The sequence below is a fragment of the Pinus tabuliformis genome, chromosome 5_1, assembly GCF_031772625.1.
Source record: "Pinus tabuliformis cultivar Carrire ecotype Pingquan chromosome 5_1, CPIR1, whole genome shotgun sequence".
Classification (NCBI taxonomy): Eukaryota; Viridiplantae; Streptophyta; class Pinopsida; order Pinales; family Pinaceae; genus Pinus; species Pinus tabuliformis.
The window spans coordinates 523,331,968-523,345,796 of record NC_142305.1 but is presented as its reverse complement, the minus strand read 5'-3'; the positions used below and the strand labels follow the sequence as shown (position 1 = coordinate 523,345,796).

At 37.6% G+C, this 13,829-nt stretch overlaps 1 protein-coding gene across 1 annotated transcript in view; it reads left to right on the top strand.

Annotated features, from left to right (window-relative positions):
- SS2 (starch synthase 2) overlaps positions 1-4,750 on the top strand; it is a 144,496-nt gene extending 139,746 nt beyond the window's left edge. The window contains exon 8 of the mRNA XM_089432387.1: positions 3,493-4,750. Within this exon, the coding sequence (XP_089288513.1) occupies positions 3,493-4,449 (957 nt within the window). The 3' untranslated portion in view covers positions 4,450-4,750. The remainder of the gene's footprint in view (positions 1-3,492) is intronic.
- The last annotated feature ends 9,079 nt before the right edge of the window (positions 4,751-13,829 follow it).

Genomic DNA, 13,829 nt, shown 5'->3' with positions numbered 1-13,829 from the left:
TTGGACATATCATTTAAAAATTGTTATTTTTATTGGACGGTATTATAGTTCTTTGTTCTTGAAACTCTCCTTTTAAATCCTTGTTTTTTAATCTTTTCCATTCCTGTCTAGCTATCCCTTAGAAATTTGATGGCATCTTCCAACTGTCGACAATGCCAGCGCCTCAGTCCACCCATCATAATGATTCATGGTGTGTATTTTAAATTTTTATACACATTGATCATTTTAATGAAGTCCCTAAGGCTTGTGCCCCAGGGATGTCACAACCTTAGTCACCAGGTTCAATGAATTTGAACGAATAAGTTTGAAATTCGCCGAACTTCAAACGAATACGAACTTATTCGTTCAAGTTCGCCAAACTTTATGGCGAACTCGAATTTAATGCCGAACTCGAATTTGAAAACGAACAAAATCGATTAAGTTCGTTTTGGTTCGAATTTTTTTGTTGTTTTAAAAAAAATCGAAATCAATTGCGGGCCCGTTTTGTTGTTGGTTTCATTGTTTGCGGACGCTAGAGGGTTAGGTTTCATTGTTTGCGGAGGGTTTGATACACTGCCAGTCTACCACCGAGCGACCGACGACCACTGACCTCAAGCTGTAACCATGGCATTTCTCAGCTTCATACAACTATTTTCGGAAATTAATTGACGACGGTTAAACGGCTCTGTACCTTATTTCTGATTTTGATATTAATTAATCTGCGCATGTGAAACTCATGAAGGCAGGTGGCAGGTGGAATCCGTCGGAAGAAAACAGCTGGAAGTCGGGCACCGCATCTAACAACGAGTGAACGTTAAAATATGACAGACAGGCGAATGGTAGTTTTATTTGGGGATTCGGCTGGCTAAAACGAAACGCCTGGTTTAACCTTGAGATATTTTCCTCTCATTTTTCATGTTAATTTTATTTTTAGGGATTTTTTTTAATAGTAAGTTTCAGTAAATTAATGAATTTGCCGAATTAAGTGTTTGAGAGTTTTTCATGGTTTTGAATTTATTTATGTATTTAAAAAGACATTTTAAACAATTAAAATTTATTATCTTGCTTAAAATTATATAGCGTTTTTTACTATTTTAAATTTGTGGTTAACTAAATAATTTGATTATATATATGGATTTAGCACCTAAAAACTGGAAGACATTCAAATCTTAAAGACTTACAACTCAAATTTATAATTTCAACAAATCCTTACTAAATTCTAAACAAATTTAATTAGAAAATATACTTAAAAAAAAACTCTTAAACAAAAAACAAATAACACATACAAATTATATTATCAAATTCTACTTTATATATATATATTATGCAGCATGTTATTTGGACCCTAGATATGGCCCAAATCTGTTATGAAATCTGATATGGCCCATGGTTTTGTTGAATTTGATATGTGTGCCAAATTGCCAATGTCTATGATGAATTTCTCACCTTGTTTACTATGTATGGAAGTTGGAACTTGGTTCTTTATTGGAATTTGGCACTCGCTTTCATGGTTTATAAAAATTTAAAATTATGTCGAAATGATTTAAATGTTTGAGCAATAATCTTATGTCTTTGCAATGTGCATTATGGACTTTGAATTACTTAAAACTGATTTTTTTATATATATACATTTTTTTTTTCGAATTTTATGTCGAACTTTATCGACAAAATTTTAGTTGCCAAACTTTATTCGAATTTCAAGGTCGCCGAACTCGAACTCGAACACGAACCTGGTGACTTAGGTCACAACTGCACAATCACAACTTGGCAACTGGACAAATTTCATGGGATGATAAGATGTCTTTAGGGATTCAACAACACTTAGTTATAAGGCATGATGAGACATCAGGCGTGAAATACATCCAATATTTTGGCTGCTTCCATATGTTTAATTGAAGCATAATAGAGTTATTATTAAAAGAAGCAAGCCAGTATATGTTTTAGCATTTTTCTGGATCTTATAAAAGGTTGTTTTAATTAGTATAGTCATTGTTGACGGTCACCTTTGGAACTTGTAGTTGTAACATTTTTCTGACCCCTTTCAAATTAGAGAAATTTTGAATAAAATGGGTCTCATAAGGAAAAATGAAATAAAATAATAGGTAAAAATATAAGTAATGAATTTTCTTTTTCTCTTTTGTTTGCTAGGTTATGTGAGTCCTAAGATGACTGGCACAACTAACTTGTGGCTTGAGTAGACATGAACCAAGGGTATCTAAGTCGTCAAAATCACTCAGGGATCGCACCTAGCCTAGGCCACACCTGCCCTTAGCATGGCTGGGTTTTTGCCCACAAAGTTTTGAACTGGTAACCTTTTCACTAGAGTGCATTAACAGAACACCCGGTCACCATCTGCTCTATGCCTCATGGGCTAAGTAATGAATTTTCAAATGGAAATAAAGAAAACTATTTTTTTAATTGTATTTTTCAACTTATATCCTTATGTGTTTACTTATATTTTAAGTGTAGGCACTATCAGCATCTTGAATCCTATTGGTTCTTTTAAAGTTTGATGTTGATAGCACATTTTTGGTTTTAGGGCCCCTTTTTGAACTCAAAATTTTTCCAATGCTGTTTTCAACATTCTAGAAAGTTGTGAATTGATATTGGAACTTACATTAAAGTTTATGAGACTTTTGCAGTATCCCTTACCAGTATATGCTTAATGCCTCACCTTGCCTTGAGAATTCCTCGTGTCCCAGCACAATTTGCATTCTTGAAAGGTTCAGAGAAATATTATTTTCCCTGTTGCTATTAATAAGTCTTTAGTTTGGAGAAAATTCTTACAGGCTATTTTTTTCCAATTGTACATATTTTGAGTCTTTCTTCGTGCTCCAAATTAAAATCTGCAAATAAGAAAATTTCATAAGAAATATTTGTGAATGAAACTCATTGAAAAGTTATGCTAAACTTAGGAATGCTAATATAAATTCAGAGGAAAGGTTTTATTGTATTTTTATACACTTCAGATATTGAAAGATTTATTAACAAGCTCTACCTGTTTAAGCTAATCAACTCAGTTTTCTCTTTTTCCCTGTTCCTGATGTCTCTGATTTTCATTATATTAAAAATATATCATAACAATATCTTTGGCATGTGTCAATGGGATCATTATTTTCACAGTTGCTATTTGCATTTGCTATCGAGCTCTGCATACTCCTTGAGTCACTAATGTAAGAAAGTAGCTTTATAGTCTCGAATAATCTTGTTGTTCCGGTGCATGAAAGTCAGCATCAAAAGTATGTTTATTCCTTGGATTCTAGTTGCATGTGCTGAAGCCCCTGTATATTTCTGTTTATTTTATATTGGTTTACTGAGTTTCCTTGGATTCTAGTTGCATGTGCTGAAGCCCCTGTATATTTCTGTTTATTTTATATTGGTTTACTGAGTTTCATGTTATATACGTGTACTGAATTTAAAGAAAAGTATTGAATGCTTGCTTCTGGTTAAATTTGCAATGAGTGGAAAGTACTGTAGGCAATGAATGAAAGCATCTATGTCTCTCTTTTCCAGGGACGTGGGCCACTGGATGATTATAAATTTCTAGACTTGCCAGAGCACTATATGGACTGTTTTAAGCTTTATGATCCTGTTGGAGGAGAACACCTGAATATTTTCATGGCTGGTCTAAAAACTGCCCATCAAATTGTTGCAGTAAGCCATGGCTATTCCTGGGAATGCCAAACATCAGAAGGTGGGTGGGGCTTACATGAAGTAGTAAAGGAGAATGCCTGGAAACTTAGAGGAATCGTGAATGGCATTGACAATAATGATTGGAGCCCAGAATTAGATGTCCATCTCAAGAATGATGGTTATGTCAATTATTCTATAGAAACACTTGAAACTGGTAAGGCTGCATGTAAAACTGCATTGCAGAAAGAGCTTGGTTTGCCTGTGCGGTCTGATGTGCCAGTCATTGGCTTCATTGGACGACTAGACTATCAGAAAGGGGTAGATATTATTGCAGAGTCTATGCCTTGGATTGTTCAACAAGATATACAGTTAGTGATGCTAGGTACAGGAAGAAGTGATTTAGAAAACATGCTGCGCTCATTTGAGGGTCACCACCCGGATAAAGTTCGTGGCTGGGTGGGATTTTCTGTCAGAACAGCCCATCGCTTCACAGCAGGATGTGATATTTTATTAATGCCATCAAGGTTTGAGCCTTGTGGTCTAAACCAGCTTTATGCTATGCGATATGGAACTGTCCCAGTTGTCCATGCTGTAGGGGGCCTCAAAGATACTGTAAAACCTTTTGATCCATTTTCAGAGACTGGCCTTGGCTGGACATTTGAATGTGCAGAATCATCTAGGTTAATCCATGCCCTTGGCAATGCCTTGTGGACATATCGCGACTTCAAGCAAAGCTGGCGTGGTATACAAAATCGTGGTATGAGCCAAGACCTCAGCTGGGACAATGCTGCAAAGCAGTATGAAGAAGTTTTTCTTGCTGCAAAATATCAATGGTAATAAAATCTTGTCACGATGAAGCTGTTCAGGATTGAACACAAATTTTGAATTCATCATGGCATGCAAATGATATATTATTATGAAAGTATGATACCATAGAATCTATAAGTGGATCAGTACTGCACATAGTCTAGCAGAGAAAGAATTTTTGTACATATTTAAATGGAACAGCAAAGAGATGAGACAATCTCTACTTGAGAGGGCAAGTGAACATGTTCCACGGAACACTGGGCTCCTTTGTAAGTAACCTTTATTGTATCCAGCTTTTGTTGCCATTTTCTTTAAAAATAGTTGTCTCTAAGATGGATTACTTTGTGTGTTCTAACTTCTAACAAAAGGAAAGCTACTGTGAATGAAATCTTTTTCAGTTCAGAGAAGCCACTAATAGTATGGTTGCAATTGCTTTATTCTATATATTCACTCTGTGCTGGTAATTTGGCATTTGTAAAGGATTTTAAAATATCCCCATTGGTTCAAAGTTGGTATCTCAAGTTTTCTACATTAGATTTATTCTTATCATTAATTATATTCGTAGAGTTCTCAAATGCTAGCTATAAAAATTAATTTTCTATGGAGGTTTTTTACTGTAGATCCCTATCAATAACTGCGTGCTACTTACAGACAAATAAAAGTGGGGCATATCTATATGTGGCATTGCGAAATGCATTCTTTGAGGGAGAATATTCTCATCAAAGCTATGAAATCATTATACAAATCACAGCATGAAATGTGAACCACTTGGATTTAATCTTACAAGAGTCTAAACAACTTCCGTGAACTGGGTGTCATATATCCTTTAGATGTTTACAATCTATAGAGTCCTATAGGGAGAAGTATAGTTTTGGGTAAAATTGCGATATCTTAATAAGTTAATGGTGATAAAATTCTAAGAATAACCCCAATTTGGTCAATACGTTTATTTCATAAGTATTCAAAAGTTCTAGATCAGCTATTTAGTGAACATTAGTTTCCACTATTTTCCATCGTGAGTGAAGGAACTTGTTCACAACAGCAAAATCAGCTTGGAAAAGTAATAGCTTTAAAGTGAATGTGTATACATATTTACTTGGTATGTGAAGTGCCACATTACTACATCCAATACTTCATTCCTGGACTGATCAATGATATATGGTAAAATTGAAATACGCAATATCATGAATATGTGATAAATCATCAGGCGTGTTTAGTAAAATCACGGTAGCAACCCCAATAAATCTCCAAATGAGTAACATACGTTACTGGTATTCAGGTAATACAGCTACATTGTAATGCATAGTTCACACATTTCAATGCATATTTCAGCACTAAGTGCCTCACCTTTATGTGCAGTTAAGTGCTTTTTCCGTGTCTTCTTCATCTTTTCACTTTTACTGTTCTTCTTTTTCCGTGTCTGGGTCCAGCTGCAAGCAGTATGGAAAGTGGGAATCAAGATGGAAGTTCAGAGAAAAATGAGCGAGCTAGGTATACATAATATAAAGATTACTAATGATGGGAATTTTCAACATCATGAGTTAATGAACAGCTTAACCGAACTTGACATGCTTGTTGAAATTTCTCAAACCATTGTAAGCAGATTTTGCACTCAAAGAATAACTAAACCCTAGATAGCTTAAAACTGAAACCTATCAAAAGTGCAATCTCCAAATGCTATAGTCTACAAACACGTGTTGTTGGAAAAACTAACAGAAAATAAACATATCCAGATTCCGAACATTCAATCATCTATCTTCTACTAAATACAGAAAAAAGAAAAATAGACTACGGTGAAGCAAAACCAAAAAGTGACTCTCCAACATAGTGGCATGCCTAGCATCTCCTCTATCGAGTAGGAAGACAAGGGAAAATATAAGTATCAGGTCACATACATGAAGTGCTCAAGGTGACTCAGAATCATGCCCTAGTTACATGAATAAGTGTACTAGGTAAGTGTGTTTCAACTAACAGATGAACTGGAGCATGCAAACACGTCCCTTTTTGTGGGCACTGTGTTCTCTACCTAAACAGAAACTTTGTCATGCAAGAGTGTTCTGATTAACTAGGAATCTGTGCCCTCCTAATAAGGGATCATGCATGGAGGACTGAACTAAAATCTGAACTGAAGCAAAACTAGAATTGCCAATTCAAAGCGATGTGTAAACTGGATTTAACTAAAGGTGGAAAAACTGGGAATATACTAAGATAAGTGACCTCTACTCCCACATAACTGTGCCTCCCTCACACTCTTTAGTGAGGAAAGCATTCTCCACCAACCTAGTGTCTCCTTAAACATCTCAAACTTCCCCTTTGCTATTCCCCTTTGCTAGGGCTTAGTCAAGATATTTTCAACCTGTTGATGTATTTAAACATACTCTAGAACCATTGCTTCCTTCTAACCCTGTCCTAGAGAAAGTGTTACCAAATGTCAATGTGCTTGGAGTAGTCATGGAACAACTTTGATTGTCACAATACACCATAGTAGGCTCCAACATCCTACCTGTCAATGCCGCTATCAACTTGTGAAGCTAGATGACTTCACAAGTAGTGGTGTTGGCTGCCATGTACTCTTCCTTTCTTTAACAGAATGCCAATGATACATGCCTCCTATTGAACCAAGATATCACTCCTGAACCCAAATTGAAGCAATGACCTAATGTATTATTTCTATCACTAGCATCCCCTCCCTTGTCAGAGTTAATAAATCGATGCAACATCAGCTCAACATCTCTCGCATACTTTAGTATAATGTATTGTGCCCTTTAAGTAACAGAGCACATGTTCTGCAACTAACCAGTGAATCTGCTTCTGGTCAACCATATACTGGCTCAAAGCATTCACTACAAAACATATATCAGCTTTGGTATTATAACTCAATACATCAAAGATCTAATCACTTGTCTATACATTGATGGATCTATCAAATCTAAATCTAAATGAACATGCAACTTCAGATTTGGTAACCTAGGAGTAGCTAAGGGTTTACAGCGCATGATCTGAAATCTATTTAGAATCTCAACTGCATACTTACCCTTCCCAAGGAACACTTTATCTGGACTTGACCACACGTTTAGGTCGAATAAGTAGGGCATCAATCCAATGTCATTCATCTCAAATTCATATTCCAACTCTGCCTTGCACCCTGCTCTGAGCTTCTCAAAACTCCTTGTAAATATTAGGTTATCTACATACTAAAGAAAAACAAGTAGATTAGATCTATCAAATAAATAATAAATATTGGGATCTATGGAGGTTCTGGTGAATCCCATGGAGTATTAAGCATGCATTACTTGCTTAACCTCGTAAAGGGATTTCTTCAACTTGCACACGTTGATATCTCAGTGTCTCACCCATGCACCTCAAACCCTCTCTGTTGATTAATGTATACTTATTTCTCAATTGCATCCTTGAGGAAGATTGTTTTTACATCAATCTGATATAACTACCAACCAAAAACTAATGCTAAAGATGTAATAGCCATGATAGATGTATCTTGGCAACTGGAGCAAAGTTTCTTCATAGTAAGCTTCCTTTCTCTAGGAGAATCCTCTTATCAGGAATATGACCTTTCACTTTTGTTTGCCACCATCAATTGCATGCTTCAGTGTGTACACTTGGAATTAACCAATGATTTCTCATTTGGTCTAAGCACAATATTCCACACATTCACTACGATGGAGTTGTACTCTACGATGGCATCTTTCCATACATGCTCACTTGATACCTCCTCATAACTAGAAGGCTTTGCGTCAATGATGGAAGAAAACAATGCAACATAATTGGGAAATTTCTGAGGGTGACATACCTAAAAAGAACTCTTTGGAGCACTAAATTGTTCATCTATACTTGCAATGGTTGGGTAAGTGGTCTGGATTAGATTGTTATATTATTTTTCATCCATCTCGATGCATTCGGAGTAGAAAAAGTGGAGGAATTAGCTCATAGGACCGTTTTTACCGGAAGGACCCAGTTTGGCAAAACAGGGTTTGAAACCTTCCAGGAGTGTTTTGAGGCATCAAACGACATTTTTTTGGGGGTATAACTGTGCCATTTTAGCACGACACCTTTTCATGTTATTCTACACACGTAGATATTTCCAACAGCGCAAGAAGCACGTCAATCGGAGTCCATATGCAAAAGTTATGCCACTTAGAAGTTGACTTTCCTGTTTTCACCGCCATGGTTTGAGAGGATGCCGCTTTAGCCCCCATTATTCATGGAAAAGGGGCTAGCCACGTGATTGTGATGTAAAAGACTCTAGAAGAATCTATATTGTAACTTTGGTTAAGAGTTGATGTAGTCAAACTTAACCACTAGTAGGCTATCAAGCTATGTTATAATCGGGCCACTAGGAGGAAGAGGCATTCCATTCTTTCGAGTGCATTTATTCCATAGTTGAGCAAAAATAGCTAAGAGTAATAGGAGGTAGAGCTCACAGAGAGGATTTGTGCATTGTAGTAGCCCACGGGCCACAGGCCATACTTCTTTGTACCTGCAACCATATTTCCAGAGAAAGAAAGAGAGTGGAGCAGCCTCACCCTCCAGCTAGGTTTTCTCCCGAAAGGGTTTCCCAGAGCATATCTTGTATCTTATCTTGTATCTTATGTGTGTGTGAACTTTTATTTGTCGTTCTCTATTTTCTGTGTAATTTCCATTCACATGCGTGCATTAATTACAATAAAATCTACAGATCTAGAAATTTAATAAAACTGTAATAGTGTAGAATTTCAGATTTTTAATATAATAATATCAGATCTGTTTGACGAACTGTCCAGTAGAATATCCATAGCAGTTTACGGATCAGTAAGCCATCTCAAGTTCTCAATTCTCTTAGAAGGGAAACTTGTCCTTGTAACTATATTGGAACCTCACAGGTCTAAATCTATTGTAATGTCCCAATTGAATAATTGGCCAAGGGAGGACAGAGTAGCCTATCCAACCCCTAGGCGGAAAAAGCCTAAAGGCCCAATTTTCCAATGTTTGGAGCAACATTGGGTGAATTTTGGGTCAACTGGGGCAAAAAAGCCCAAATTCAGGGTTGCATTGCCACCCCTCACATTTGAGAAACCCATGGGCAAATCTATAAATAAAGGAAAGTTGGAGTCATTTGATCATCATCATTTTGGATTGGAATATCTCTGATTTTCTTGAGCTTCAGGCTCTGAGGATTTTAAGACCCCTTTCTTTTCTTAAGCTTCGGTGGAGGTGATCACACCCTATCTAATCCTCTTTGTCTAGTTTTGGTGGAGCTAATCCCACCCTACTTAGACACCTTTTTTCTTGTTCTGGTACAACATAGTCTAAGAGCAGTGAAGGACAACTTTGGGGTACATCTGGACACTAGAAATTCGTCTTGAATCGCAGGCAAACCTCTCTGAGGCATCAAATTTGAGTATGAGCAGCCACAATGCCGCAGGGCCTAGACTGGGGCTAACTGAGAACAGCATATTGCATAATTGGGGGTTCGTTCTTGGCACCAAACCTGCCCCCGTCATACCACAATCATGGATTTATCATAGTGAAGCGGACTGGTCTGTGTTAACTGAGTCAGAAGACAAGTTGTAGTCAATTAGTTCACTGTTAATTAATCTAGTGGCACAGGGTTGAAACAGTATGGTCTACAGCCAAGCTATTGAGTATTGAAAAATATGGTGGATTTTGGAATTAGATACATTTACTGTTTTGGGGCAGTCACCCCTAGTTCTATTGTGGTTTTGATTAAATAATCGTTTTGTTGTGGAAATCTGTTATTCATGCATACAATAAAAGTGCTTACTGTTGTATAAACCATAGTTTTAAAATTCGGCCGTTTCGAAACCGAAACGACCGAGTTGATCCGTTTTGTTGCCCTCATGAGTGACTCGGTAGAAGAAACGGCTCGTTTGACCGAGTCATGGCTGACTCGGCCAACATACTGACTCGGCCGAGTCACAAACAGCGGCCTGTAACCCAGTAAAACATCGATTTAACAATTTTTTAATGATTTTTTAAGGTGTTTGCTGATTGGTTTGGACTCCAATTTGTTTTATGAATTAGTTAAATGTTATTTGGGGTCCATTTCCCCCTCCCAAACCCTATTTAACACACTCAAATGCTCTCTACTATTGATATGCTATTCAAATTTCATGGTGTTAAATTCTTAAAGTAAAAGTGACATTCTCATTCTCCTTAATCTTCATTTTCATCCTTTTACTTAAATTTTTAACATTACCATGAAATGACTCGGGATGTTTGAGAGTGGTTTCGGCCTCATTGGATTTCATATGGAGAAAGTAGAATTTTAGATTTCATTCAAAATCCAGCAGACTTATCAGTTTTTCAGGATTTCAGGATTGGAGGATTGCAATGTTTCCATTGAATGTTGTCATGTATTAGGGTATGGAACTCGTATTTAATCAAGAGCACCAATCCCTCTATTTACCTTGATGTTAGTGACATTGGTTGTCGAACTCCTCTGGGATTTGCTCCCAAACCAGGAGCTTCTGAAAATGTCACTCCCGCTCCCGTTTTCGCTCTCGCTCCCCACTTTCGCTCTTGCTCCCAAGTAACACTGAGCCAGATGATGTTGGCAACTCTAGCAGTAGCCAGTAGTACTGGTCACAGACTTTTCTTGTAGAGGCCATTTATAGCCTCCTTGGTTATGTGTTTTTGTTTTGATCTCTATATCATCATCGTTATGTATTGGACAATGCACTGGGTGCCATTTTGATATAATGGATATATTCATGAGCCTACTTTGATCATATGTTGTGTTCTATCTATATTCTAACGCTGTGTGTTTGGAAACATGAATGAAAATCTTTAAAATTATGTGTTTTTATAAAAAATAAATATTTAATGTATTTTTTACAACGACCGAGTCATTGAAATCGAGCCGGCCGAGTCGATACTGAGTCGGAGTCGACCCTTGGCCGAGTCGGAGTCAGAGTCGGAGTTTTAAAACTATGGTATAAACATGCAGTGTTGTTACATGTTTTTGTTCTGATTGATGAGGCAATCTCTAGCCAGAATAGAATGTGTATTACTGTAATGTTTTATTGAAGAAGTTATAACAAAAAATAGAAAACCCTAAGGGCAAAATTACCCTAGGATAATACATCTACACTTGCTAATTTTTTGGGAATTGACAGTTGGAACAATGACTGTTTCTACTTCCGTAACCTTCGCTGGAGTATGACCCTAAAGACCATGCATTTTCATCAACCTTTATATCTCAGCTCACTACCATTTTCCTTTGAGATAGAACATAGATCTTGTAAGCCTTAGATGACTCACTGTAGACAACTGAAATACCCTTCAAACTAGAAGGTCCAAGCTCCTTCCTCTTCTCCTGTGGAACATGAATGTAAATTGGACTCCTGAATACTTTGAAATGAGAAATAACAGTTTTCTTCCCCATGAAAACTTCCTCTAGAAGTCTTTTTCTTCAACATTCTATGAGGATGCTTGTTCAATATATAGATTACTGTACAGCATGCCTCTGCCTAAAGAAACATAGGTAGGGCTATGTCATGAACCATAGACTTGGCAGTGTCTACTAGGTCTATTTTTCTTTTTTTCTAATTCCATTTTGTTGTTGGTTGTAAAGATTGTAAAGTCTTGTGATCCTTTTTTCTTTGCAAAAGGATTCAAAATCAGTAGAGGTATATTCCCTTCCATTGTCTTATCTTAGTGCCTTGACCTTCCTACTTGTCTTGTTTTCAGTAAGAGTTTTGAACTCTCAAAACCTATTATAGATCTCATCCTTGGTCTTTGTTGCCCACAATTTTGTCTTAGGTAAAATTGGGGTAACCAGGAAGACAATCCCAGTAAATGAAAACAAGTGAGAATCAGCTGCTTGCAAGGAAGGGGTACATGTAGCAGGGTACATTTGGCAGTGTGTGCAGACCTACTCAGTAGACAAGGATACAATGCTTAAAGCGCTTCATAACTATGGTGATGGAGGTGTGGAGAAGTCCTTGAGGAGGTTTGGTGATCGTTGCTTTGTTTATGCAACCTAGAAAATGCCACAAAAAATTACCAGCATGTCTGCAATCACGAACACCATTAAGAGATGAATATTCAGGTCACAAGTCTTACATTAATGTGTTGTGTTAAAGCTCATGGAATTGGTTCAAATGATTAGTTGGAAATAAGCCTTTCTTTACTCCTGTGTCCACAATCTGTGCACCTTTTCTGCAGGTCCTAAGATATCATGCCAGCCTCCTGTAAGGATCAGCAGTGGTTGGATCTGTGTCTACTCAGACCTGTAGCAGCATCCATACCCCGATTAGACCTCAGGTGCGGCCAGATCACAGAACTGTGGCCTAGCACACCAGTAGGCCAAATTGCAGAGCAGGATGCCCTTTGTTTTGAAGCTGTGGATGCGTGCTACAGGGGGTTGCTCTCCTCTGCTAGTGGTTATCCATTTCCAGCAAGTTATAGGGTAGTATGAAAACCTCGGGAAGGTCACAGCAGCACCTCAGAGAACTACTTGGATCTGATATATCAAATAAGAACAGTAGTCTGAGCTCTGTTATTAGCTGAGTAGATTTTGGGGTATAAGCATGTTCCAACATGATGTGCGACCTGCAGTGACCTATTTCAGACCTTGAAGCAATGCTTCCCCTCTAAACTGGATCTCAAATAGAAAGGTTAAGACACAGACTCACACAAACACACACACATATTTACAATGCTAGAAAAGAGTTTTGAGTTGACTTGAGGGTGAGTTTGAATGTTGAGCTGACCTATGTATGAATTGATTTAACCCTCATATGTTAAGGCCAACCTGATCTAAGCCTTAATATCATTACTAAATTTGATGAGCCAACCTCCTGGAGGAGTTTTGCTGGCTGTTTTGGATGGTGTGTTTGTTATGAGGGCATAATGTGCCGATCTTTGGAGCTCAGTTGCCCGCGTTGATGCAACTAATGGGGTGGGGTGCCCACTTTGAAGGCTGGTGTTGCATTTTTTAATGGGATTGAAGGACACTCTTGACATAGCATAAAGATCTTGTAGCCACCTTTGAAGGAGCCTAGGGGCCTGGTCATTAGTGAAAGGGACACCTGTCAGTTTTGGATCCCCACATGTTGGGGGTGTTATGCTGTTTGTGGGTGGGTTTTCCACCCATTTTGGAGGACACTCTTGAGCAGTAGTTGATTTGGTAGAATGTCTGCTTTTGGGGCTGAGTATGCAAGATGGGGAACCCTTGGACTTGCGATCCATGGTTTGAGCTAGCAATTATATCGATCCATTGTATTGAGAAGGCTCTTTATCTATATAAGGAGGGAGCTTCCCCAGCTGCATTTGTTGGAGAATAATGAGGAGCTAGTCTTGCTTTGCGTAAGCTATTGTGTAGTTTTGTTTATTTGGAGAGTTTATACTTATGTTATATATTGGAAATTTCTTTGTTTTCTGTAGTGTCT